A 24261-nucleotide genomic window follows, 5' to 3' on the forward strand; every position below is an offset into this window, starting at 1 on the left:
ACATCGCCCCGGGCACTGCGTATACCGTTCCTTCACGTGCGGTTCCAGGCCTAGACACCTACTACTGCTACCCTCCCCCGCCGTCTTTAAACAACCCCAAGGCTCCTTCCTCCCTCCCTCCCTCCCTCCCTCCAGCTCTTCTTCCTCTCTCTCCCCCCATCTCTATGCGACTTTTACAATAAGAGCAACAACTATAGCTTTTTGTGCCTCCCGGGCTTCGACTCCATCCATCCACCCATCAATCAATCAGAATCCAACGCACGCCCCCGCGCCTGTCCGCGCCTGTCCGCTTCATACACCCCATATACAAGGCTCAACAAACATCCGAGGCGCCAAACTCCCCCCAGCAGCAAACAGACACCCCACGTTACCTGTTTTTGCTGCCTCTCTGCTTCGGACGAAACGAAGAGCAGAAACGAATAGGCAGCTTATATCTCATCCACCCCGAAGCTTCTTCATCTCCAAAAGCCACACACAGCTCTCCGCTTGCCCGCCCGCCCGCCCGCCAGCCATGGCGCCCACGTACACGCTCTCCGCGCACCTCTGCAAGCAAGTCTGCGCCTCCTGGCGCCAAACCCGTCAGACCACTTCTTCATCAACCTCGTCAACATCAACATCAACATCCGCCGCCGCCACGCCCCTGCCCAACATTGACGCCCTCCTCCTGCTGCGCGGCCGCTCCCCTCAATCCTCCTCCTCCGCCGCCGCCGATAAGCACTCCATGGACAGCCAACGCCCGAGGAGAAGCAGCAGCTCCTCGTCGAGCAGCAGCGCCAGCCGAGACTGAAGAGAAAGACTCATAATCTACCATGGCAGCGCGACGGGGCACGTTTACAAGGCCAAGCAAGGAGAAGGAGCTGGAGCGGCAGCTGGGGCAGGAAAGAGGAGCAGAGAATGCAAAGACGCATACGGCTGCCAAGGGCAGCGCGCGGTTCCTCGTGACATTTAACAGAGGGGTAATGGACGATTGGCTTATCATTGTATCGGGCGTTGGTCATGGCGAGTTATTTCATGTCTTTGTCGAGAATGGCATCCTCCGAGTTGCTCGACGTTGGTGCACCATATGCGCGACTGACCCAACGCTGGCGAAGCCACCCATCGGCGATACGGCACCAGGCTTCAGACACTTGTACACACCTAGCATGCATTTACCTCCTGGCCAGCTTGGCCCAAATGATGAATTAACCCGGGGTTCCACGTCGCCATAATGCTACTGAACCCCGGCCTCCTGACACTTCGCTTTCCTCGCTCAAAACAAATGCCAATGTGCGCGCCCGTCTTGTGCCCTCTTACAATGCCGACGCCGCCAGCGTGTTGACCGTGGGCACCGTCGACATCCGCCGTGGCATCGACAGCTGCCCGTCGTCAGACCCGCTGTCGCCGGGCGAGTCCATCGAAAAGTTGCCCTGAATGCGTCGCTTCGCCTCCTTCTTGTCCGCCTCTGTAATGTTCTCGTCGCTCTTGCGCATGTCTGACCTCCACTGTGGCTCGCTAGGAGAGTGTCCAATCGACATGCCCACTCGGATCTGTCCCTCCAGTCAGCACATGAGGCGCTCTTCCACGCAGCTGCATCATCGTCACTTACTAGGGTCTCCAAGGGGCTGTTCGAGTTGTCCACAAGATCGTTGTCGAACTGCATCTTGCCCGGCTCAAACAGAAGCAGCACCGTGCTGCCGCCAAACTTGAAGTATCCGAGCTCCTCGGCCCGTTTGACCTGCTCACCCTCGTTACGGGTGATGACTGTGCTGCCCACCATCATCGCACCCACGCAAATCACCATGACGCGGCCGTGCTCCACGCTATCGATGGGCACAATCACGCGCACGTTTTCACCGTACACGTCCAGCGCGGACCGGATCGCCATCGGATTCACCGTGTAGTACTCACCCGCGATTGTCTTGGGCTTGCCCATGACGCCGTCCACCGGGATGTGGAACCGATGGTAGTCCTGCGGTGCCAGTCGGAAAATGCCCAGTGCTCCGTTCTCGTATCGCGCGGCATCGGCCGGGTATGCGTCGCCGAGGAGCCTCTTGACGTTGAACTCGCGGCCCTTGACCCAAATCTTGGTCGCTTGCGTCATCTGATTGAACACGACACTCCGGCAGTCGGCAGGCGACACGATGATCTTGGGGTTTTGGGGTGCCGAGCAAGGCCTCGCCCCGGGCTTGAGAGCGCGATAGAAGAACTCGTTGAAGTTCTTAAACTCATCAATCGACAGCAGCACCTCAGACATGTCGAGGCCGTGGAAGTCGATAAACTTCTCAATCTCATCCTTGGAGGCAGGGTCATCGAACTTTCTGCCTTGCTTGATGCTAAGGTTCTTGAGCATCTTGCGGACTGCCGACAGATTAGCAACGATCACCCCCGGGGTTGTGTTTGTCCTCGTTTGGAACTCACTTCGCTTGTTCTCCATGTCGCGTGACTTGAGGCCCTTGTACAGGAGGCGGATACCGAGGCGGACGTAGACGCTCATCTTCTCCTCGTTGATCTGGCCGGTGACGCGGTCCTGCACCAGGATGTTGGCCGAATTGGCTCCGAGCTTGTAGCCGCCGTACGATATCTTGGTGATGACCTTGGAGTACCACTTGCGCTGCGCCTGGCTCGCCGTTACGAAGCCGCCCATCAGCACCGTATTGACCTGCCTCCAATCTTGGCTGGCGCAAGTAGCAATATGGGTGATGATGTCTGTGTCGCTTCGCTTGTTGAGTCGTGGCTGGTGACAGATGGGACACTCGCGGATCTCAACGACGTGCTCTTCTCCGCGATCGTCGCTATCATCCTCGCCCTCCGCCTCGAGCGGAGTGTTGATTTCCGGGATCGTGGCGCTCGGCTGAGAGTCCAGCGAGATTTGCGGCGTCGACGCACCCGAGCCGTCGGAGCTCGAGGCCTGCTTGTTGTGCAAGCCGAGCTGCTTCATGTCCGGGACCATGCTCTTAAGTTTGTCCCCGACCGAGGACGACTGCTTGCTCTTAGCGTCCAGCTGGTCCTCCAGGCAGGTAACGGCCTCGTCCATGGTCAGGTCCCACGTCTCCTCATTGTCGGCGGCCTTGTGGGGGAAGCGCTGGAAAAAGCTGTCAATGGTAGACTCGCGCAACGTCGACCCGAGAGTGTCGAGCATGGTCGTCAGCTCGACGCGGCTGATCTCGCCGCTCTCGTCGGTGTCGTATTGTCTCAGCATGGCGCGCCAGAATTGTTGTCTCAATGCCGAATACGGCATGTACTTGGCTCGAAGGTACAGGACGGGGTTGTGCTTGGATTCCCACTTGTCCAGGTTCTTCATCTTCAACGGCACCACGTAGTCATGGAAGTCAGGGTCGTCCGTCTCCATCGCCGGCTCTGTATTCTCAATACTTGTATTAGCAAGTGCATCCGCCGGGGCGAGGAGGGCGTGGCTGGTGGACAGGGCCTGACTTGGGTCAAGAGGGGCGTTCTGTGAGGCCGTGCTGGTGTTGGACAATGTCTTGGACAGGCCAGGCCGCATCATCTTACCCAAACTCTGGGAAGACGAGGAACGAGACATCCCGAGCCTCTTGAGGCGAGACTTGGAGGCAGCCGGTGGAGTGCCCGCGGGGGGGTCCCGCAGCATGTAGAGTCCGGTTTCCGGATCGGCCTTGGGAGCCTTTTCGATCAACTCCGGGACTGGAAGGGTACAGGACGCGATAAAGTCGTTTCCGGAGTACCTGTCGTGGTCAATGACGGTGAAGGAAAATGAATATGCCTGCTCGTGTCCCTGGACGTGAAATATCATCTTTTCATTATAAACGGGGTTCAGGTTGTGGCGGACACGCCGGGTACGGTACGTCTTTTTACCAAGCGAGGCCACGACAAAGGGATCCATGTCAAAGCTGGTCCTGGTCAAGTTGGACTCGGGTGGCAGGTCGGTGATTTTGCAGACCTCGAGGAAGATGATGCCGACCACGTCCGAGTAGCCGTTGTTGAAGGCATACGGATTCTGTCGCCGTCGCCTCTTCAGGCCCCTGATCCTCAGGCGCCGGCGCCGCCTCTCGGCTGTCTCGGGTTTGCTAGGGTCCTCGCCTTCTTCGTTGACCTCGTCTTCGAACTCCGTGAGGTCCTCGTCGTCCTCTTCGTCGGCGGCCTCATCTGGTGAGGACGCCGAGGCGGGGACTGATTTGGGTATGGACGTCGGGGTCAAGAGAGGGGTCATGGAAGGCGTGGGCTGGCGCGAGGAGCCCATGGGCATGGAGCCGATGATGTTGTACAGCTTCTCGAAGATTTGCTGCGGGGATGCGCCTGGGTTGGAGGGGTCAAAGAGGGAGAACTGGAGCATGACCTCGCCTGAGACGACGCCCGTCTTCTTGCCCGGGCGCTTGCTCTTGAGAGGGTACCATCGCGGCGGCTGCTCGGCCTTCTCGCCCTGGAATATCTCCTCGAGAGCCAAGTCGAACTCGCCCATGTAGTCCTTGCCGAAACGGTCTTTGTCCCAGCAGATGACGTCGAGGACGAGGCTCTGAACCGAGTTGACGGGCAGCTCCTCGATGACGTTCCAGTCGGGATTGAGCGTCTTGGGCACAGCGTGCGTCTCGATGCGGGAGTCGCCAGAGGTGACGACGAGGTACTGCGAAATGGTCGTCAGCACGGCGTCCTCCAATGCCCACGTGCCTATGTTCTCGACGTCGCAAAGGGACGGTGGCGTCGATGCTCACGTACCGGATCAGACGTGCCGTTGCGGTCTTTGGCGGCCAGGTTCCGCGCCTGTGGAAGGAGAGTCAGTTCCCGTACAGCCGGCGGCCCAGAGCATCCCATGGGAATTCACACCTTCATGATGACCACCTTGAGGGTGAGCGCATTGGCAGCGTCCGGGGCGGGCAGCCCCGCAGTGTCGTTCTTGGAACGCATCGGGCTCTGGCTTCTGGAATTGCAGCGGGACGACTGCGTGGAGGAGAGCAGGCGGGTTGGAACAATCCGCATGGCGCAAGGAGAAGCCGTTGCAAGCTTTGGGCTGGCAAAGTCTCCGTCCTAGCTGCGGTGGTCAAGCAACTCGAACGAGAGGCAGAGGGACCGAGGGAGCTTCCATGGACGGGTCGGTCGAGAGCTGAGCGGGCATTATTTGGGGGAGCTGGAGGTAGGTGGTGACGCCACACAATCAGGAGGCGGATCCACTGTGCCAGGGACGGAGACAGGGCACTGTACACGCCCATCGATGGGATGGGGGGCCCCGGGCTGGCAGGCTTCCCCTGCAGTGGACATTCCATTTCCAGGGCTACTAGTATTGCTGGAAACAGTGCCTGGTACTAGCTCAGCACTCAGGTAGGTACTTTATTAGGTCCACTACCTCCGGTTTGTGCTGACCCAGGCAGGTGTCGTGTGTCTCGGGAGCACCTTTGCAAGTCAGCGGACGCTTCCCGGGGCTAGCACAGGCGTCATGGATTGGACGACGAGGCGCCTTGTTGGGCTTGGATTGAGATCCTGTGGTCCGAGAACCCCGTCCGCTCCGGAGCCTCTTACTCCAATCTGAGACTTCCGAGGAAGCCGACTTGAAGGCGCAGGCTGGAACGAGGCCGAGGGCCAAGGACAGGTGTCGCAATTTGCAGCGGGAGATTGGCACTAGAAACGGTAAACGTCGTCAAGAACGTCAGCCAAGATGGGAGTGGTGTGCCGGGGCGGCGAAGACCACCACCCACCCACCACCATGCCGTCCCCGCCAGGGGGGGGATTTAATATTGCGTCGAAGGCCCTACCAGCATCTGGACGTCGTTAGCGTTGCCTGCGCGCCAGGGCCCGTACCTGCCACCGAGCGAGGGTTGCCGGGGTTTAGGGCTGCCTTGTTCGTACATCGTGGGTGGTGTCTCGTGCTCACATCTTTGGCAGATCTAGCATCCGCGTCGGCAGCCGGGTCAAGTCAATCATTCGATCGTGGGGACGACAGCACCTTGATCTCCAAAGTCGAGCACCACACCAATGACAGACTCGGTGGGGTCCCGTGTACGCGTCGTGCCTCGCCTCGCTTCGTTTTGCTTCGCCTTGCCTTGCCTTGCCTCCTCCTACCTCGGTGGGCGAGCGAGCCAGCGGCACCAGGGAACGGGCGATTTGCATCTGCTGGGCGCTTCCTTCATTTCACGCTGCGCCTCCCCATGCATCTCGTCCATCAAGAGGCTGAACTGCCCCAGTCCTCCCGCATCGACGGCCCCTCGGGGTTCCATTCTCGACCGGGTTCCGAATCGCCCCGCACACAAGCTTGTGATGAATGCCTCAACAATTTGTGCTGCAGATTCCAAAAGAGCCGACACTGTCCCGGTGTGCCGGGCTACTTGCTGCCAGTGCTACTTTTACCAGTGAGATAGTAGCACTGCAGCTGCCCGTTTTGCTCCAGGAAAAACGTCGAATACGAGTGGCCCAGCGAAGCCAGGTCCACACGGCGAGGGCTACCAACGCCCAAAAGTGCATCCGCCGAGGCTCCAAGGTAGTCGAGGTGAAGGAATACGGTAGTCCGGAGCGAGACGAGGACAAAAGGCCGCCCTTCAAATGGGCCTAACGCCTTGTTCTGTGCATCGAGGGATTTGTCGCAGTCTGCCTGGCTCAACTCCCTGACGGACGGCAACGTTGTGCGGCGCAAAGCACCAATCGCAGAGGGAGCGGCAGAGCTGAGGAGCATAAAGGGACTGACAGTGCGAGACGCTTGTCGACACACGGTCAGGATCATCGGGACCCTCGAGTCTCACAATGGCGCGTGAGATCACACGTCGAACGGCGCGGGGACCCGTCTCGGACTGCGACATGTCAACCACCATCCGTCGCAGGACGCGGTCCTTTTTTAGGTAAAAACAATCGGTATTTTGAGCGAGGTTGACGTACCCTTGTTGTACGTACTAAGTTACTATCTTAGTACTTTACAGTCCAGTCCAGTACGGAGTACAGCGAGTGCAGTACCACATACAACTGTGTACTCACGACATGAACACGTATGCCGTGGCTTGGGGCAACCCTGTCATTCATGTCCATGGCCAAGCACGGAAATCCGCCTGACGACTGTCATGTCTGTCAGGTGGAGATGCGTTGGGGCTATCTCGTACAGACCACGTCCCACCGCCTACCAGTAGATGGCATAATTGGCGGCAGCCCTCCTCGTTGCGCCCCAGCCCTGCGGCGTTCCATCTTCGACGGTCAGGCACTGCATCACTACTGCAGGTGTGCGTGCGCACAATGGAGAGTCCGCATTAAATGCCTCTCTGCTGTGGCCCTCACGGGCCACGCGAGCTAAAAGGAAAGGAACCGCCGGCATCCGCTGTCTCTCGCATGCCCTGTGCTACCTTGACCAACGCTGCATAAGATAACCATTCTGGGGCTGTGACCGCTTCCTGTCACGCCCGAGGATTCCGCGCAAGCTGGCACGTAACTGCAGCCTTTGCTGACGACTTTCGGGGCGCCTTGACTGCCGGCGGAGTGCGTTTGATCGCACAGCAGAGCCAACAATGATGTGGCATGCGCGACTTCTTCACCGTGAATTGGGCAAGACGGTGTGTCACGTCCCCGCTGGAGGTGGTCCGCCCGCCCGGTGCGCCTTGCACGATAGGGAATATACTCGCACAAAGTGATGCCTATAGTAGAGCCAATAAATTACCCCCACCACCATCACCACCACTGCTGCTGCTTCTTACTACTAATGTACACTACTTTGGTACGTGGTAGTACGATATTGTTCCTCATACGAACATTTATACTCTGTGAGTTTGCGCGTCGCTCCGCTACGCCAGGCACACGAGCATGCTTTTTGTCGAAGCCATGCCGACCACGGCTCCAGATACCAGAATGTGTGGCCGAGACATTGAAATGCCCTAATTCGGCCTAGACCGTCTTCAGCTTGAGCAGCCACGCGAGTTCTGCGACGCGACGCGACAAAACTGACCCAGGGGCTGGTAGGTCTCACGTGACATTCTGCACGGTTGGTTTGGCTCATCACTTGCATTGATAGCTCGGCCAAGGCTAGGCAGACAAGGGAGCGGGTGGGAGGCGGGAAAAAAAAAATTGAGAGAAACCTGATTGAACGGGATGGCACTCTGCCAGTGACGCAACCAAGTCGTCGGCCCAAGCATCGTCATCGTCAATGCTCGCCACCACCGCCTCCGTTGTCGGCAGTGACTAGTAGTAGTCGTTGTCGCCGCCGTCCTTATCGCTGTCGTGCGCCCGGAAGCGGTAAACGGTCACGCACACAGGACGCGAAGAGAGGGAGAAACTTGGCATTCCAGAGGCAAAGAGGAGGGCGGCACACAGCGTGGGGAGACGGTGACGTGCCAGCCATGCGCCGGCTGGCTGTCCGCCTATCCGTCTTCATCTCGCAGGCCCAAATGGTTTAGGTGTTAGTTAGATAACTAAGGTAATGGGCGACCCCCTTTCCCGCGCCAGCAGAGCCCGCGTTGGAGCCACTCTGGTGACCTTCGTACAAAGTACTACCTACCTTATTGTCCTGCTTGCCCTGCTATGTTAGCACGAAGCTGCCGCGGACAACCTGTCCTCGTACCTTGATGTCGACGACTCGTACCTACCGGTGCCACTTCGTACCTTACCTTTAGCAGGCCCGCGACGCAGGCAAATCAGGATCCCGCCTCAGCTCTACGCCCCAGCTGTCGTGGGCCGATGAGCTTGTTCTCCCCGATTTTGGGTTCCGCCATTTTCCACTGCCGCCTTCCACCCGCACTGCCTCGTCGTCCTCCTCCCTCCTCCCCTTCATCTCCCGTCACAATTTAGCTCTCCTTTTGCGCCGCGCACACGACCAACCCCCCGGACCAGCTGTCGCCTGCCTCAATCTCCTCCCTGCAGCTGTGCAGCTTGCCTCAAGCCGCCTCGATTGACCCCGTGTGCCGCTGCCGACGACGGCTGCTTCGTCTTCGGAGCAGCACCTTGCGACCCCGGTTCAAGCGTCACCTTCATTTTCCCTCCACATCGCAACGCGCCGCAATCCCGCCTGCCACCACCATGCCATCGCCCTCACCAGCCGGCAAGCGGAAGCGAAATGCCGCCGCCGCCGACGACGACGACTTGCTCAACGACGGCCAACAGGCCTCGTCCCGCGATGCCTCGGGCGAGGAGGGTGACACCACGGCCCCCGAGTCCGGACGCCACACCCGCCGCGGCGAGAACGGCAACGGCCCGCATCCTAAGCGACAGCGAGCTAACTCCGACCGCAACGGCCATGAAGACGCCGCCATCGATCCCGGCGAGCCGAGTGACACGACCGAGGCCAGCGTCGACATCGCTGAGCGCGTCGGCCGCCGGGGACGGAAAGCCTCCGTTGGCGAGGAGGCCATGGCCCCACCGCCCATCGGACAGATCACACATCCCGCTGGAGGCTTCAAGACGAATCCGCCGCCTGTCGGCCGCGCCGTCAGGGTCTACGCAGATGGTGTCTTCGACCTCTTTCATCTTGGGTAGGTACACAACTTCGGATGGACCCCCCAAGCACCACTGACAGAGCCACCAGGCACATGCGACAACTCGAGCAGGCCAAGAAGGCCTTCCCTAACACGACCCTCGTCGTCGGAGTCACGGGCGATCACGAAACTCATAAGCGCAAGGGATTGACGGTCATGTCTGCCAAGGAACGCGCCGAGTCGGTTCGACACTGCAAGTGGGTGGACGAGGTCATCGAGGACTGCCCGTGGATCGTCACCAAGGAGTTCCTCGACGCCAACCGGCTCGACTACGTTGCCCACGATGACCTACCCTACGGGGCCGACGAGGGCGACGACATCTATCAACCGATCAAGGCGGCGGGCAAATTCCTTGTCACCCAGCGAACAGAGGGTGTCAGCACAACGGGCATCATCACGAGGTGAGCAGCGCCTGCGCCGGCAAGCTCAGCGAAGACATGCACTACTGACATGATGATGCTACAGAGTTGTCCGTGACTACGAAAAGTACATTACTCGGCAATTCAAGCGTGGCACCTCGCGGCAGGAGCTCAACGTCAGCTGGCTCAAGAAGAATGAAATTGATCTGAAGCGCCACGTCCAGGACCTGCGCGATAACATCATCACTAACTGGACGACCACCGGTCAGGAGTTGAGCCGCGAGCTCAAGCAGTTCTGGCCCACCAGCCGCCCGCAGAGCCCCGCGCGCTTCAACTCCAACGGCAGTGACAGCGCTCGGTCGCCCACCACGCCCGGCCCGGGCAACTCCAAGGAGTTTGTGACTGGTTACGCACTGGGTCTTGTGGGTGGCGTGCGCTCATGGGTAAGCACATCATCCGCACGTTCCTGATGCGAATTGCACGGGCTCTTTGAGTACTTACGTTCCTATGATAGATGACCAAGAACCGGAGGACCGTCAACAGTAGCCGGCCGCCCAGCGACGATGAGGAATCGGATGAGAGCAATGGTGATGGCCGACGGAAATCAATGCCTAACCTCGTGTCGCCGACGGCAGCTAGGGGTTAAATGTTATAGCTTGGATTGCAGAGGCTTCTTTGCGGTTTGTACGCGGCGAGGGCTGCGGTCCGGGTTTCGGCAGCGATTGAAAACGGAGAGTCCACGGGCGGGCAGTCTGATTCGGCATCTGAAAGTGAATCAAAGTGTCTGGACTGATACTAGAGGGCACAGGCAAACACGGCGTTGCGGTTTGCGCAATAATGTACTTCGTATGGATACTTGAAAACTTTGGCACCTGGTCATATCCTTGTTACGCACCCGCACCTTGTGACATGACGTACATACATTTGGAATTCGGTCGACGCTTGATCCTTGCTGTCGCATCTGCAAGGCGTTTTACTTCGGCCGCATGTCGGCAGGCAAGCCGAGACTCGCAGCCCGAGGTCCGGCGGGCTTCCTGGCCCTGCATCGGATACGCCGTAACCGGCGTGGCGGCCAACGTCAGCATCGCGGGAAGCAAATCTCTGACGGCCCTGATTCGTATGTCAGCCGGAGAGGCAGACGCCGTTTGTTACGCACCCGGATGTAGGTTAGCAGCGATGGGGTGGAAAAACCGGTCGGCCTCTTCGTCCAGCCGATGTATGGAGTTCGTCCAATACGTCGGAGAGTCAAATCAAATTATCCGCACCCCTCCCCTGCGAAACGTCGGCAGATCGGCCGGCCCCCAAAGGAGTGTCGCCCACCACCGCCTTGTCCCACGGAGCAGCGGCTCGCGCCTAGGCGGCTAGTTACGTGAAGTTGGGACTGCACGGAGCAGGCAGACTCGATGGCGAGCGGGTGGGGGAGCACATACCTGAAACAAGCGGGAGGAGGGGGGGGGAGATGTTTTGTCGAGGCAGACCAAGACCTCGCTCGTGAAGCGTACGCCCACGCTGTCACATTTTAGTGGTATTCTCACACGCATGTACTCCGTACGCACGCAGATATACACACACACTCGCACACTTGCACCACGTATACGCATGGTACGCATACACACGCACACACAACGCACACACCTCCTTCGGCCGGTGGTTGAACAAACTCCGGGGCGGGGAAGATTTTCAGGCAGCGGGCCAGCGAAGCGAGCGATGCATGTCTCATCCGGCCCGCAGAGCGGGACATTCGAGATGTCTTCTCTGCCGTGCGTCGGGCTGAACGCCCATCATCGGCCAGGGAGGTGACATCGCAGGCGGGAGCGCACATGGGCGCCCGTCGCGCAACGGACGGGGCGGCAGAGCGTCCGCCATCGTCACCATCGCTCGCCGCTCTTGTCGTTCGTCTGTCTGTATGTCGGTCTATCAGTCGCCTGCGTCAGTCAAAACTCGTGCTGCCGCTGCATGCTGGGCGTTCGGCGACGCCGAGGAGGGGTATCATTCTCATTTCGCGCGGGCGCCATATACAGTTCGCATGTCGGCCACCTGGTCATTGTGTCGCCCGTGTTGGGAGAGAATGCATCGCACCTGCGAGCTCGCATGCGAGCTCATTCGCCGTACCACGTACAAAATACGTAGACATGCGCGGATCGGACGACTTTCATCGCGGAAAGTGCGCCTCAACAACCATAAGGTGGTTACCCAGCTTGGTGTGGAAGTGTAAGAAGTACGACATACGACGTACATTATTACTTCGTACTAACGAATTACGAAGGAAAGTTGGTGCAGCCCAAAATTGACCGCCATACCCTAGAGACCAAAGTTCAGTACTGCACCCCGTATCTTTGGGCCTCTGTTCTTTTCTACGTACCGGGCTCGGCGTGCTGTCTCGCCAAGTGCATTCCAGGCTCTCGCTTCACCAGAAGGAGCGCTATTTTTGAAACACGTTTCATGCGCAAACGGCCGAACCTGCTGTTGGTTTGGAACTGCACGGGATAGAGAGCCGCGATGAGTGAGTGAGTTCCGTGCTGTGTGTGAGTGAGTGTGCGGGCAAACGCGCTTTGCGTCTAAATTTAGACACATGGGTTTAAGCGCTCGAGGAAGGAGCGCCTCCTACGAGCTGGTAGTTCGCGTTGTTGGTGACGAGCACGTTTTGTTGGAAGGCTCGACTCCTGCTGCTCCTAGCACTCCTGCTCCTGCTCCTGCTCCTGCTCCTGCTCCTACTGGCGCGCTGCACGCCTGCTGCAGGTCCAGCGCACGGCACGAGGGGAAGGAGCACTCGCGTAACTGCGAAGGAAGGAAGGAATGAAGGAAGGCTACTAGAGCTGGCTGGCTGGCTGTCCCCATCTCAAATGTCGTGCTTCTCGCGGCAGGCTTGTTCTAGATCATGCATCCTTCGCCGCCCCTCAAGCCATGTTCGCCTGCCCCCTCCCCCTCCCCCTCCCCCGGAATCCAAGAACATTCGCTGCATGTCGCAATCGTTCCGAGCATGCGGGATATCGAGGACTTGGGCCACGCTGTCGACGACGCACCCCGTCCCACGCGCTGTGCGTCCCTGTGCGTCCCTGTGAGGTGTGCCCTGCCCTGCCCATACCCTGCCATGCATGCCTGCTCCGCCACGCGGGACGCAACCGGGGGTAATCTGGGCAGTGCCTGCGACTCACTTCACTGGCGAGTTAAGCGCCAGAAGAACGATTGACATGGAAACTCGGTGCGGTAATGCGCTAACAAAGTGCACTCGCTGCCTTGGTGTTGCATTCTGCTGCGAAGGGCCTGTGAGCCTGTGAGGGGAGCGCTGGGTGGTTTCGAGATACTGGGACGACAACGCAACCTGCGTCGTCGAGTGCCATCGAAGACCGATTGGGCTGTGCACAGCGACTCGGCAATTACCCAAAACCGCAACCGGGAGCTCTGCCTGGACAGAGCCCATGATACGCATCGGAACACGTCCAGCGCCTTGCAGCAAGGCCCCTCGCTCCTCCACTGGCGCTTCTCGCTTCTCCAGGCAGTCGTGCTGACACGAGGCAAATGCGAACGGGTCGGCGAGGCGGCGGGAGCCGGGGGGAGCTGGCCAGCGCATGCAGTCATGCGCTGCCTGCCCATGCCCATGTTTCAATACCCGACAAGCCCATCAGCACAATCGCGATAAACTGCGGGAACGACGGCATGGGAGCCCATCCTAGTCGGGGATCCAAGACGAGCTTTGGAGACGCACCCTCACTGAATTTCCCCAATCACTGGAACGGCCCTTGCCCCGGCTTGCGCACATGCTGCTGCAAAGAATTCACGACCTGTTACTCTTGTACACCCCGATCCTTGATTTTGGCGCGCTTCTTCCCCAGTCGGGTCAGCGACGCCTGGCGATCATCCAACGGGGCGGGCCATGCGCCCCGTCTGGTCCGTGGTGGCACCCTTCCGCGCGCCACAGACTGTCATCAGGCCAAGCCACCAACGCATGTCCACTACCAGCCGCAAGACCTGGCCTGACCCTTGGATGTTCGGAGCTCGGGGCACTCCTGTTGCTGCTCTGTTGAGCCCTATCGCACTTCCCGGACCTCAATGCCCGGATGATCGGACAGCTTGGCCTTCTCGCCTTGCCTCGAGGCGACACACGCCGTCCCCGCGCATTGCCTGGCTGACCGCGGAGCACAACCTTTGGCGGATCAAACACGTCCTGGTGCCTGTCCAAAGTTGCCCGACTGCCATGGCGAGATGTCATGTCGCCTCCACCATTGGCTTGATTGCCCGCCGTCCCTTTGCAAGGTCAGATGTCGGCAGCCCCTTTGAGTTGATTCGGCTGCAGATCTCTCACTTGCATCATCGACGGATTCACCATCTCTTGGGCAAGTAGAACGACTGGATGGCCAGGGCGCGCCGTCCCCATCGCCTTCACGTTAGAGCGGGCGCGCAAGGGAAGCCAGTCATTGCAGGCCGTTTGGGAATGCGACAGAGTGTGCGCCTTGTCAGTAGTAAATGATCACGGTCCGGATCATCTCGGCAAGGTCGCATTCCGGGCGAGGCTCCATCTCCGTTCCGGATACGGTCTTGCTTCTGCTGCAGACCATGAGACAACGGCGGGTTCCCTCGCCTCCGTTCTGCGCTCTGCGCACTACCGACAGCTTGGGAATAGATACGTAGGTCAGCTTACTCGCGTCGTAGCGTGCCTCTTCACTCTTCAGGCAAGGCAAGGCAAGGCAAGGCAAGGCACGGCACGGCGCGGTACGGTACGGCACCGTCGCGCGAGACACCATTCAATGAGACGGACAGGCGCTGGCAACGGACTGTTGGTTGTGTTATTGTGCTGCTGATATCCCAAAGTAACGGAGAAGGGCAAGGCTCCGCCACCGTCGCATCGACTCCGACTCCAATCAAGGCCCCTCAGCTCCCCCCCCCCTCCGCTCTGGTCTTCCCCAGTGTGGACGATCAAGCGCCCGCCGGCTCACAGCCACCTTCCCCCATGTGGAGAGGGGTCCCCTTCGACACAGGCCTTTGCAAGGATCTCCCGCTTCCTCTTGACGCCATACCCGCCGCCGCCAGGGCAGGTCATCTTGTCAACCGCGCGGGCAGAAGAGACACCCAAGCCAGCTGTGCGACCTTGTCTCGTCTGGCGGGCCAACCTGCGTTATCCTCTCGCTCTCCACAGGGACGTCTTCTCACCCCGGCTGGCCAATGCACGGGAAAAAGTGTGGGCAGCTTTCCGTCGAGAGCAGAGGGAACTATTGAACTCGTGCCTCTAGTTCTAATTATGGTCCCCATCGTCAGCTACGACACCCCCCATCTCGTCCCCCCCCTTCCACTCGCGCTTCAGCAGAAGACGGATTCTCTCCTGGCCACTGCAGTGCTGTGACGGGACTGGTCGCCTGGCCGTCGCCCTGATGGAGCACGAGGCTGGACAACCCTGTTTCGCTGCACTCCCACCCCCCCTCCCTTGCCTGTGGTTGCATGTTGAGCGCGCCGGCTCACCACCTGTAGGGAATAGTTCTCACTACCTGGGCTGTCAGCCTCGAGCAGGGGTTCACGCATCAGATGGACCGTCTTGGTGCCAGCTCGCACTCGAGTGGTGAGTGCCTTGGGCGTGTGTCTGTTTGTCCGTGACCCATGCACGCAGGTTCGTACATGGCAGACGCACCATGCGCCTCAGCTCAGCTCCGTCGTCCGGCCGTTAGTCGTCATGGATCATGGATTGCATCAGTTCCTTTCTTGCCCCGGCCCGAGCCTCATCACCCACCCCCTCTGCCTCTCTCCCGTCCTTTGCCCTTTTCGATCTCACATCGAGGTCGAACAATGCCTTCTGCCCGTCGTCCTATCTTTGTCATCGAGGCACATACCGTTCCATTGCAGATGGGGGCTGCGTGTCATCTCGTCCCCCCGGTTTGACTTATGAGGCTGAGAACATCGCACCGTCCCGGCATAGGCCTCTTGCCCCAGACTTTCGTCCACCACCAGCACGGGGTCTGTTGCCCTCGAACCTCTTGCTATCTTCTTCCGGCGCCACAGCCCCCTTACATCGACTGCCTGTCCCTGCGACGGTGGTTTCCAGAAACGTGATCTACGCAAGCCTTACTCGCCGACAGGCCTATTCAGCCAGCAGGGCTGTGCTCTGCTAAGTTTGGCCTTGTGCTTCCCCGACCTGCAGGACCCGGCAGTCGTCCACCTTGCCCACGCTTCCATTTTGGGATTCCACAATGGCCAGCCTGAGGAATATCATGAACGTCGATGACGATCATGTCGACTCTCATTCCTTAAAGAAGTCAAAGGACTCGGCTCCGAGATCTTCTCATCACCCCGACCCGGCCGCATCCGCCTCAAACTATGCCAACCCAGCTGACCTTTCCGTCACCAACTCGTCAGCACCAACAGGAATAGCAGCGAGAGGTCATAGCTTGAATCCTCCCGCTCACGGCTTACCCTCACTCGACGTCGACACGACTTCGTCGTCGTCCTTCGGCCTGAGCCACGCTACTACCATCTACACACAGGACCGGCGCCAAAGCAATACCAGCACCGACTCGATGGACTCACCGTACGGTCAGGGCCACGGCCACGGACACCCAGGTGGCTCGTACTCGACCACGCCCATGAGACCCTTCGTCCCTGGAGCAGAAGCCCCCGTCAAGCTCACTCCCATCACTGGCAGGGTAAGCCGGGCTAAGAAGGGCCTTGCGGTCCATACCTGTGAGACTTGCCGACCGCCAAAGGTACGTTGGGCTACATGCTGTTGTGTCTAGACATGATGCACTGACATCTGCCCCAGACCTTCACCAGGGCCGAACACCTACGGTAGGTTTGGCCTCGGACTGCCGCCAACAGAGGAGGCATGAGTACTGACAAGGGCAATAGGAGACACCAGCTAAGCCATCAGCCTCCGGAGCTGTCCTGCCAGGTCCCCGGATGCGATAAAGTCTTCCATCGCAAAGACTTGCTCGACAGACATCAGCAGAAGCAGTAAGCGCTCCCAGCCTGCGGCGAGACTGGTCCTCGCGGATCCCATGACATGATGTTAACTTTCGGCAACCAGTGACCAGGACAGCCGAACGGGCAAAAGCACCCCCCGACAGGGCTCAGCAGCTCGGTCCTTTGGTTCCAGGAGCCCCAGACATGGCTCATATGGCCCGTCTCCTCCTGGCTCCATGATGCCCATTTCACATCCTTTTAGCAGCCCACAGTCCGGCCCAACGAGTGCCGCCAACACCTCTTCGCAGGGAGTCCACATGATGCCTGGACATTGGGCATCCAGTGGAGGCGCAGCACCTCACATACGAAGCACGTCGGACAACTTCTCTCTCATGGATCCGGTCCCAGGCTTGCAATCTGCTGCATCGAAGGCCTCCGCGTTCACACCGAATCGGCCGCCCACGGGTTTGGGAGTAATGGACGTCCCGGAGCTTAATCTGCAGAATGTCAGCTCGGCCAACGTGCCTTGGCAGGACAGCTCTGCGGTGGTCTCGTCATCGTCTGGGAGCAGCTATTCCACGCCACCATCGGAAGCGTCGAGAGCTCCAGCCACGGTGCGCGCCCCTAGCGCGGAGTGGACAAGCCCATTGGCACCTCCCCCCGTTTCCAGAAGCCTGCAAAGCCCTATCGCAGGTTCCGATGCATATTCTGCGCCTTTTGGCTACGACTCCTCTCCGCCTACCGTATATCCGTCCGTGTACGGAGATGGTGCCGGCGTGCTACTCCCCGGGTACGACGACTCGCTATACACGCCTCAAATGCCAAGCAGCACAGTTCGTAACAGCCTGTCCCCTCAACTAGCCGTGGGTCCATCCTCCGAGACTCTGGTCACCGCGCCGGCAGCCCTCGCCCCTGATCGGGTAATCAGCCCCATGCTGTGCAGTCGCCAACCTGATACGGCGTTTGGGTTCTTGATGGCTGGGGATCTCATAAACGTGCCCCTGAGCCGGGAGGCTCGCAACGAGATACCAGTATACATCAACAAGTATTGGGAGAAGGTCCATCCTCTCTATCCGATCATCCACCGACCATCGTTCGAGGAAGCTTCTGGGGTGGATGCGCAGCATCATGACATTCTCCGCTGCGCCATGGCTGCGGTGGCGACTCAGTTTCTGGAGCACAAGGAGCATCGAATTAACGGCAGCCAGCTGCACGCCCACGCCTTGCACGAATGCAAGAAGGTAAGTCAACAACGGTAGCGACTGTTGAGTTGAGGCACTAAATTTCATACTTTTAGATCCCGCAATCGAACTGGTCCCTCTCTATCATGCAGGCACTACTGCTCTGTGAACACTACGCCCAGTTCAGAGGGCGTAGCAAGGAGTCATACCTTCCGTCGGGGCAATTCAACGCCTTGTGCCAAATGGTTAGTTCTTAAGTGTTTCTTCCTTGTCAAAAGGACCACGCTCGCTGCGGCTTCGTCAACAGCGTGCGTCTGGTCGCTTCTAAAATTCTCCCTCCATGACTTCCCTAAATTTCCTATGTCCTTTTCTCTCAACTTCTATTTCCTTTAATTTCCTTGACTCGGTTCGGTTTCTTTGTTCAATTCTCTTTGTCGACTGTATAAATCAGCTTCCAATTGACACGTCGCTCAACTCCGTCACAGGTCGCCACTAGCCAATTTGCCTTGGACTCGATCACGCTCGGGTGCGATAACTTTCAGCGTTGGAGGTCGTGGATTCACTTGGAATCGTGCCGAAGGATACTCTCGGCGTGCTTCCTTCTGAGCGTTCACGGGATATGGTACTACGAGCAGCCTGTCACCTCCTTCCTCGGCCTCGACAACTTCTCGCCCATGATGCTGAGCATTCCTCTGTCGGCGGGCACAAAGAAAGCTTGGGAGGCCGAGACTGCGGATGCTTGGGCCAGCATTGACTTTTCATCAATCAAGTCAAGGACGGTGGGAGACGCCATGCAGGAGCAGTTGTCGCCGATTATGATTGAGTCGATGCCGCGCTTTGATTCGTCGCTTCTTCTTGCGGCGCATGCTCTGCAATTGCCCCGACGGCGGAATCCCACCGAGGTGGACATGTTTCAGGATGCCTCGTGCATCAAGCCGCACGACATGGTCATTCCCACGCTCTTCCAGCACTCGCCGGGCGGCTACACGTATCTGGCACTTCACTACACGCCTCTTCAGTGCCTGTTGTCCGTGTCTGGGGACAGCTGGATACTCAACAACAAGGTCTCGCATTCCAGCGTCTTCACTGATCACAAAATGAAGCTGCAGAAGTGGCGCAGATCTGGCAATGCCGCTGCTGCGACGGTATTTGCCGCCAAGGCGCTCAAGATATTCTTGAGCCTCGGCCCCAGTGCCCTCGGCCATAACGACATTCCACTCGCAAGTCCAAAGAGGAACCTACCATGCTGGACTGACATTTCTGACTTTTGGGGCGTGTACGTCTGCGCTCTCATCTGCTGGGCGTTTGGGTACGAAGGGAAGCGCAACCCTAGCAAGTCTTCGCGTGGCGCGGCCGTGGGCTGGCTCCTCACCGTCTCGGAGCTCGAACCTGGAGACCTTCAGAACCTCACCGGCCGGGAGGAGTCGCAGGGCGTCGTTGGTCTGGTCCACGATGTGCTCGACAGGGATTGCCTAGGCGGGCGCAACATCTTATATTCCGACGCGGTTCGCGTCTTGCGGAAGCTAGAGGAGGTGGACAACTGGGCCTGGATTTAGATGGAAACGTGCATTAAAACGGTGTTTTGTTTGCGGTTGCCGAAGAAGTAATGTGTTATGATTGGTATGACTGGGCGGGCGGTAGGACGGATAACGAAACACGGGCGCATGGGCGTGGAGTGGGTGGCATACGTATCACGGGCAACGGCACTGTTTGGCTTTGTGCCTGTGGACGGCGTTTCTTGGTGTTCTGTCTTGATTTTTCTGGCATGGCATTTTTGGTCTTTGTTGCATCCTCTCCTTCAAGTCACAACTCATGGTCTCAACGACCGCATCTCGCAATGCATAGACAGGCCCGCGAGGGCTCTTGGTCCGAAGTCAGTCTTATAGTGGTGTCGTTATAGCCGGCTGTTGGTGTTTGCCCATGCACATGGCCGGTGGGCGGATCACGCAGGGCGCGCAATGGAAGGCCCCCGCGGTGGTATGTGTTCTTGCCCATTACTCATGACGTAGAATGGAGGGGGTTTCATACTTTGTTTGATGTATTTCTCTTCCTTTATCACCCACTCACTCGCTGTCGAGTGGATAACGCCGCCGCCTCCCCGGGATGCAACAAAACAGCACAATCAACCGACGGCGATGATAAACGAGGACGACACGAGTTAACTACGTAGGCAGGCAGGAGCCCCATGGCCATCAGTCCAGTCAGTTTCCCTTCCCGCAGGACGTGCGTGGTCTGTGGCGGGCCCGATGATAGCCGGCTAAGTAGTCTCCGCCCGAGTCCGACGTGTTTCTGTTCCCCTTCACTGCCGCTTTGCTTGCTTGCTTGCTAGCAATTGCTGCTCCCATGATCCAGTCGCATCCATTCATCAGTCCGAAAAGGTTTCTTTGCTTGGGGACTCTCCTGAGGCCGCGCACCTCGTCGGCGGCTACCTCATCCTACCTATCGTACAAGAGAAAAGTGTGTGTGTGCGCGCGCGCACGGTTCCTTGGTGTTTAGGAAAGGAAGAGGGGGCGTAAAGGGGGGAGAGAAGGGAATGGAATGCAACGACCACACGCACAGAAGAAACAAGGGGGGAAAAAAGGAAAAGTGATGAGCAAAAGCAGGTAAAACTGACGCACTCCGTGTGAAACCAGGCACCCCCGTCAGTCTTTGCCGACAAAACTCCTGAGCCGGAAAGCCTCCCCCCCTCCCTCACCCCACAAACTCCTCACCATACGTATATACAGCCCTCCATGGCCGCCGTCTCTCGTAGGACTCCATGCGCCTGTTTACGCCCTCTAGCCATGCAGCAAGGAGCAGCCTCGTCCTCGGCCGCGTTGAACAAACCCCCTTCCTCGCGGGCAATGCGGGCGGCACTACCGCGCGTACGGGTGGAAGCCCCTGTTGCCGCCGCGTCCGCCGCCGCGATAGTTTGCGCCGGGGCGGCCGGCGTTCTTGGGCCCCGTGGGCGCGTTGGCAGGCGGCGCATTCTGCGGATCGGGGGTGCCCTGAGAGCCGCTGCCGCCGCCCCTGCGGAAGCCTCCCTGGCCGGCGCTGGGCTGCGGCACGTCGTCGTACATGCCCTCCCACGATGTCGGGGCGCCGCCGCCGCCTCCGCCCATGCCGTAACCTCCGCCTCCGCCTCCGCCGTAGCCGCCGCCGCCGGCGCCGCCTCGGCCACCCCGCCGGCCGCCTCCCGGTCCCTGGGGCGGAGCTTGCTGGAATCCGCCTCCGTAATTGCCCTGGTCGCCGCCGCCTTGGGGTTGCTGCTGCTGTTGCTGTCCGCCCTGCTGCTGCTGTTGTTGCTGTTGTTGTTGCTGCATCTGCATCATTTGCTGCTGCATCTGCTGCATCATCTGCGGATTCATGTTGCCTCCTCCCATCATGTTCTGTGGGTTGTTGCCGGGTCCGCCTCCGCGGCCACCAGCCATCATTTGCTGTTGCATCTGCTGCATCTGCATCATCTGCTGCCACATTGCGGGGTTCATCTGCATGCCCCGGTTCATGGCCATCTGGCTCTGCATCATGTTGAAGTACTGCTGCATGCGCTGAAAGTACTGCGCCATGAGCTGGGGTGTCATGCCGTTGGTGGCGCCGCCCATCTGCTGGCCGCCGCCCATGCCGCCTTGGCCCGACTGCTCGTCCTTGCGGAACTTGTTGCGCTTGGCCGCCTCCTCCTCCTCACGGAGGTTGCCGCGCGGCTGGGCCTTCTTGACCTCGACGGGCTTGCCGTGAATCTCCAGAGGAACGTTGATGCAGGCGTCGACGCCGGCCTCGCTCTCAAAGGTGACGAAGCCGAAGCCACGGGGGCGACCCGTGTCCTTGTCCATCATCAGGGTAGCATCCACGACCCGTCCGAACTGCGCAAAGTAGTCTCGAAACTCCTGGTCCGTCGTCTCCTGGCTGACACCCCCGACAAAGATCTTGCTAGTTTTTTCCTGCTCATCCCGCGGGATGGCGCGCTTGGGGTCAATCTATCTCACAGAGTCAACAGCTGTCCCCCACGACTTGTGCGACAGCGTCAAACTCACAATTTTGCCGTCCAAAAAGTGCTCCTTGACCATGACGATGTTAACCGTCTTGGCGTCTTTGAAAGTTAGGAAACCGAAACCGCGAGATCGGCCGGTGCTGCTGTCGCGCATGACGGTGCACTCTACGACTTCGCCAAACTGCGAGAAGTAGTCTCTGAGGGACTCTGTTTTGTGTCAGCATCGTCCCGTCAGGCAGGTCAAGGCGATGTGAAATCACGTACGGTCTGTAGTTTCCCAATTCAATCCACCGATGAACATTTTCCTGCAAACTCAAGTCAGCGATCCGCGGTGGTGACCATCTTTCATGAACAAGGCATCTTCAGCGGCAGTCTCGGCGTGTGGCATGTGTGATGCGGAGGGCTTGTGAATCGGACAGCCGCCTGCGCGGATCCCGTACGACGATGGCGGCACTGGTCGCGTGCCGTGTGTGGTTGGCTCGATGGGTAGCCTTCATGCAGGATCGGCTCGGCGCCTCGTCGACCCCAGACTCAAGCACACATCGCCGTTGGTCGCCAAACATGTCTCCAGCCCATGGCTGCGGTTGACAATACATCCAGGTGGATGTCGCCCTCGAGGCGAACGTGCAAAGAACCGCCAGCTGCGTTCCCACGACGGCGGTGTGACATGATCTGACGCCCAAGCTACCGTGTAACGATTGCTTGGTTGATCCAGGACTGCTGGCAGAACCAACAAGAAGCGGGCCATCTCGGCAACAACAGCACGGAGACAGCTAGCAGGCGCGCGTATGCGTGTGGCCAGAAACCATGTTCATGCTTGTCGACTTTGTCTCTTGCTTGTTTCTGTCTTCTTCTGCTCTTGCTTCTTTGGCCTCTTCGTCTTGGCCTTTCTGTCTGCCTGTCTGACTGATTCTGACTGTCTCATGCTAGGTACGTAATGACCTTGAGCGCTAGTCGCTGCGAATCTGGCTGCTACAGCCTCCCGAGAACCGTGGTTTCGTCGGGCGCTTCAAGATTCCGCTCGGGCGCCACAACAGGAGCATTTCCTGCTGGCGGCCGGCTTGGGTCGGTGTGTAGGCTCTGGCTCGATATATCCACATGATGACGTCCAGCTTTTCTCTCGATGGATACCCGTCTCTTTCTCAATGCAGCCATACAAGCGCCTCAGTTTCTAGAGGGCATGGTACATTGTTGGCGCAACGACCGCTCCGGAAGCGACATGGGCCACATCTTTCGATTTCGTTGAGTCTGTGGGTCTTGATCTGACTGATCTCTGACTGCCTGTTTCGAGCCCGCCCGCGTCCAGCCATACACACCAGCCAGCATCGCCTTGCAACAACACCTGACCTCAGAGGTCCAGGGCTCGTTGAGCCTGTCCAGAGCGCCCCATCACGCAAATGGCGAGAGCTCCGCGTCACACTAACCACCGAGGGCATGGGGATACATTCACGTGCACGAAGGGTGTGGGGTCAACTTACCCGTCGTCTTTGGCGCTTGCCTTGTGAACGGTTCCGTAGGGAGGCGTGGAGGGGGTATCGTCATGCTGGGGGACGGGGGCTGTCGCGGTGCTGCCCCCGCCAAGGTTGAAGTCGACCTCATCGTCGTCCTCTTCGTCGTCGTCCTCGGCATCGTGTGCCATTGCTTCGCCGCCCGCTGCGTTCTCAGCATCTCTCGTGGAAGACACTGCGGCTTCGCCAGTGTCGTCGGGTGCACTGCTCACAGGCGCCACCGGCGCAGGGGCAGGAGCTCCCTTGGAGGCGTCATTGTCGTCGTAGCTGCAGGGAGGGTTAGTGAAGCCGCGTCTGCTGGGCCGTAGTCATTCAATACGCACAGGTCGGCGAAGAGGTCCTCTTCGAAGTTCTCAGGCTCCGTCATGGCGAAGTGGATTCCGCCGTCCGCGAAGTCGATTTGTTGCGAGGTGAGCAGCCTGATGTCCAGTCCGGGCTACTGCGGGATCGAGGAGGCCAGGAATATCAAGAATGACGGCGAGAAAAAGGATGAAGGGGACGTTTTGACGATGGGGGGAGTGAGGCAGGGATGGGTGAGGGAAGGGTCTGCACGAAGCAAGACGACGCAGGTGCTGAAAGAAGCCACAGCCGCCAGTCATGACAAGCGACCGCGCATTTGGCGAATGACTAAGCATCCATGCCGGCGGCGGAGAGGCCAATCACTGCAAAGAGGGCGCCCAGGCGGCGGGCCACCGCATCGCTGGCGGGCTGATACAGGGGGGTGGCCCTTCAAACACAGCCCTATAATTTGTTGCCCGCCCAGGGTAGTGCCTCTACTGCGCCGTGCTGTCCAGTCGGCGGGTGCTGCCCACCACTTGCGGGCAGGCACCTGCACCCACAGCACGGCGGCAGCCATGGACCCTCCATGCTCGCCCGCCGTAGTCAGGCTGTCCTCAGCGGGGAACCCCGCTAATGCCCATCGGATACTATCTAAGGTACCTAGGTATACTGTACTAGACGTAGGGACCTCGTAGT

At 59.1% G+C, this 24261-nt stretch overlaps 5 protein-coding genes across 8 annotated transcripts; 3 read left to right on the forward strand and 2 right to left on the reverse strand.

Moving 5' to 3' along the window:
• Nucleotides 1-809: 809 nt before the first annotated feature.
• Nucleotides 810-1208, forward strand: JDV02_002206 (uncharacterized protein; the record flags this gene model as incomplete). The annotated part of the gene is made up of 1 exon (XM_047983206.1): nt 810-1208. One exon carries the CDS (start codon nt 810-812, stop codon nt 1206-1208), a length of 399 nt encoding a protein of 132 aa, XP_047839176.1.
• On the reverse strand, nt 1004-5228 carry PSD2 (Phosphatidylserine decarboxylase). Of its 3 annotated transcripts, XM_047983209.1 has the most exons (6): nt 4777-5228; nt 4669-4713; nt 3490-4576; nt 2398-3336; nt 1586-2337; nt 1004-1526 (listed from the first exon to the last, which is right to left on the reverse strand). In XM_047983209.1, the coding sequence occupies exons 1-6, from the start codon at nt 4927-4929 to the stop codon at nt 1290-1292; spliced, it is 3213 nt and encodes a 1070-aa protein (XP_047839179.1). In that variant the 5' UTR covers nt 4930-5228; the 3' UTR covers nt 1004-1289. The 3 variants fall into 3 exon arrangements, with proteins under 3 accessions (XP_047839179.1, XP_047839177.1, XP_047839178.1); XM_047983207.1 differs by having other exon boundaries at nt 1004-2337; nt 2398-4576; XM_047983208.1 differs by having other exon boundaries at nt 2398-4713.
• Nucleotides 5229-8363: 3135 nt separating this feature from the next.
• On the forward strand, nt 8364-10621 carry PCT1 (Choline-phosphate cytidylyltransferase). Of its 2 annotated transcripts, XM_047983210.1 has the most exons (4): nt 8364-9383; nt 9437-9787; nt 9852-10188; nt 10260-10621. In XM_047983210.1, exons 1-4 carry the CDS (start codon nt 8932-8934, stop codon nt 10389-10391), a joined length of 1272 nt encoding a protein of 423 aa, XP_047839180.1. In that variant the 5' UTR covers nt 8364-8931; the 3' UTR covers nt 10392-10621. The 2 variants fall into 2 exon arrangements, with proteins under 2 accessions (XP_047839180.1, XP_047839181.1); XM_047983211.1 differs by having other exon boundaries at nt 9852-10621.
• Nucleotides 10622-15243: 4622 nt separating this feature from the next.
• On the forward strand, nt 15244-19704 carry JDV02_002209 (uncharacterized protein). The gene is made up of 6 exons (XM_047983212.1): nt 15244-16434; nt 16491-16516; nt 16577-16681; nt 16755-17871; nt 17928-18056; nt 18297-19704. The coding sequence occupies exons 1-6, from the start codon at nt 15922-15924 to the stop codon at nt 19365-19367; spliced, it is 2961 nt and encodes a 986-aa protein (XP_047839182.1). The 5' UTR covers nt 15244-15921; the 3' UTR covers nt 19368-19704.
• A 138-nt stretch (nt 19705-19842) lies between these two features.
• On the reverse strand, nt 19843-23833 carry JDV02_002210 (uncharacterized protein). The gene is made up of 5 exons (XM_047983213.1): nt 23610-23833; nt 23257-23553; nt 22043-22083; nt 21822-21985; nt 19843-21764 (listed from the first exon to the last, which is right to left on the reverse strand). Exons 1-5 carry the CDS (start codon nt 23651-23653, stop codon nt 20667-20669), a joined length of 1644 nt encoding a protein of 547 aa, XP_047839183.1. The 5' UTR covers nt 23654-23833; the 3' UTR covers nt 19843-20666.
• Nucleotides 23834-24261: the final 428 nt, after the last annotated feature.

Source organism: Purpureocillium takamizusanense, chromosome 2 (assembly GCF_022605165.1).
Source record: "Purpureocillium takamizusanense chromosome 2, complete sequence".
Lineage (NCBI taxonomy): Eukaryota > Fungi > Ascomycota > Sordariomycetes > Hypocreales > Ophiocordycipitaceae > Purpureocillium > Purpureocillium takamizusanense.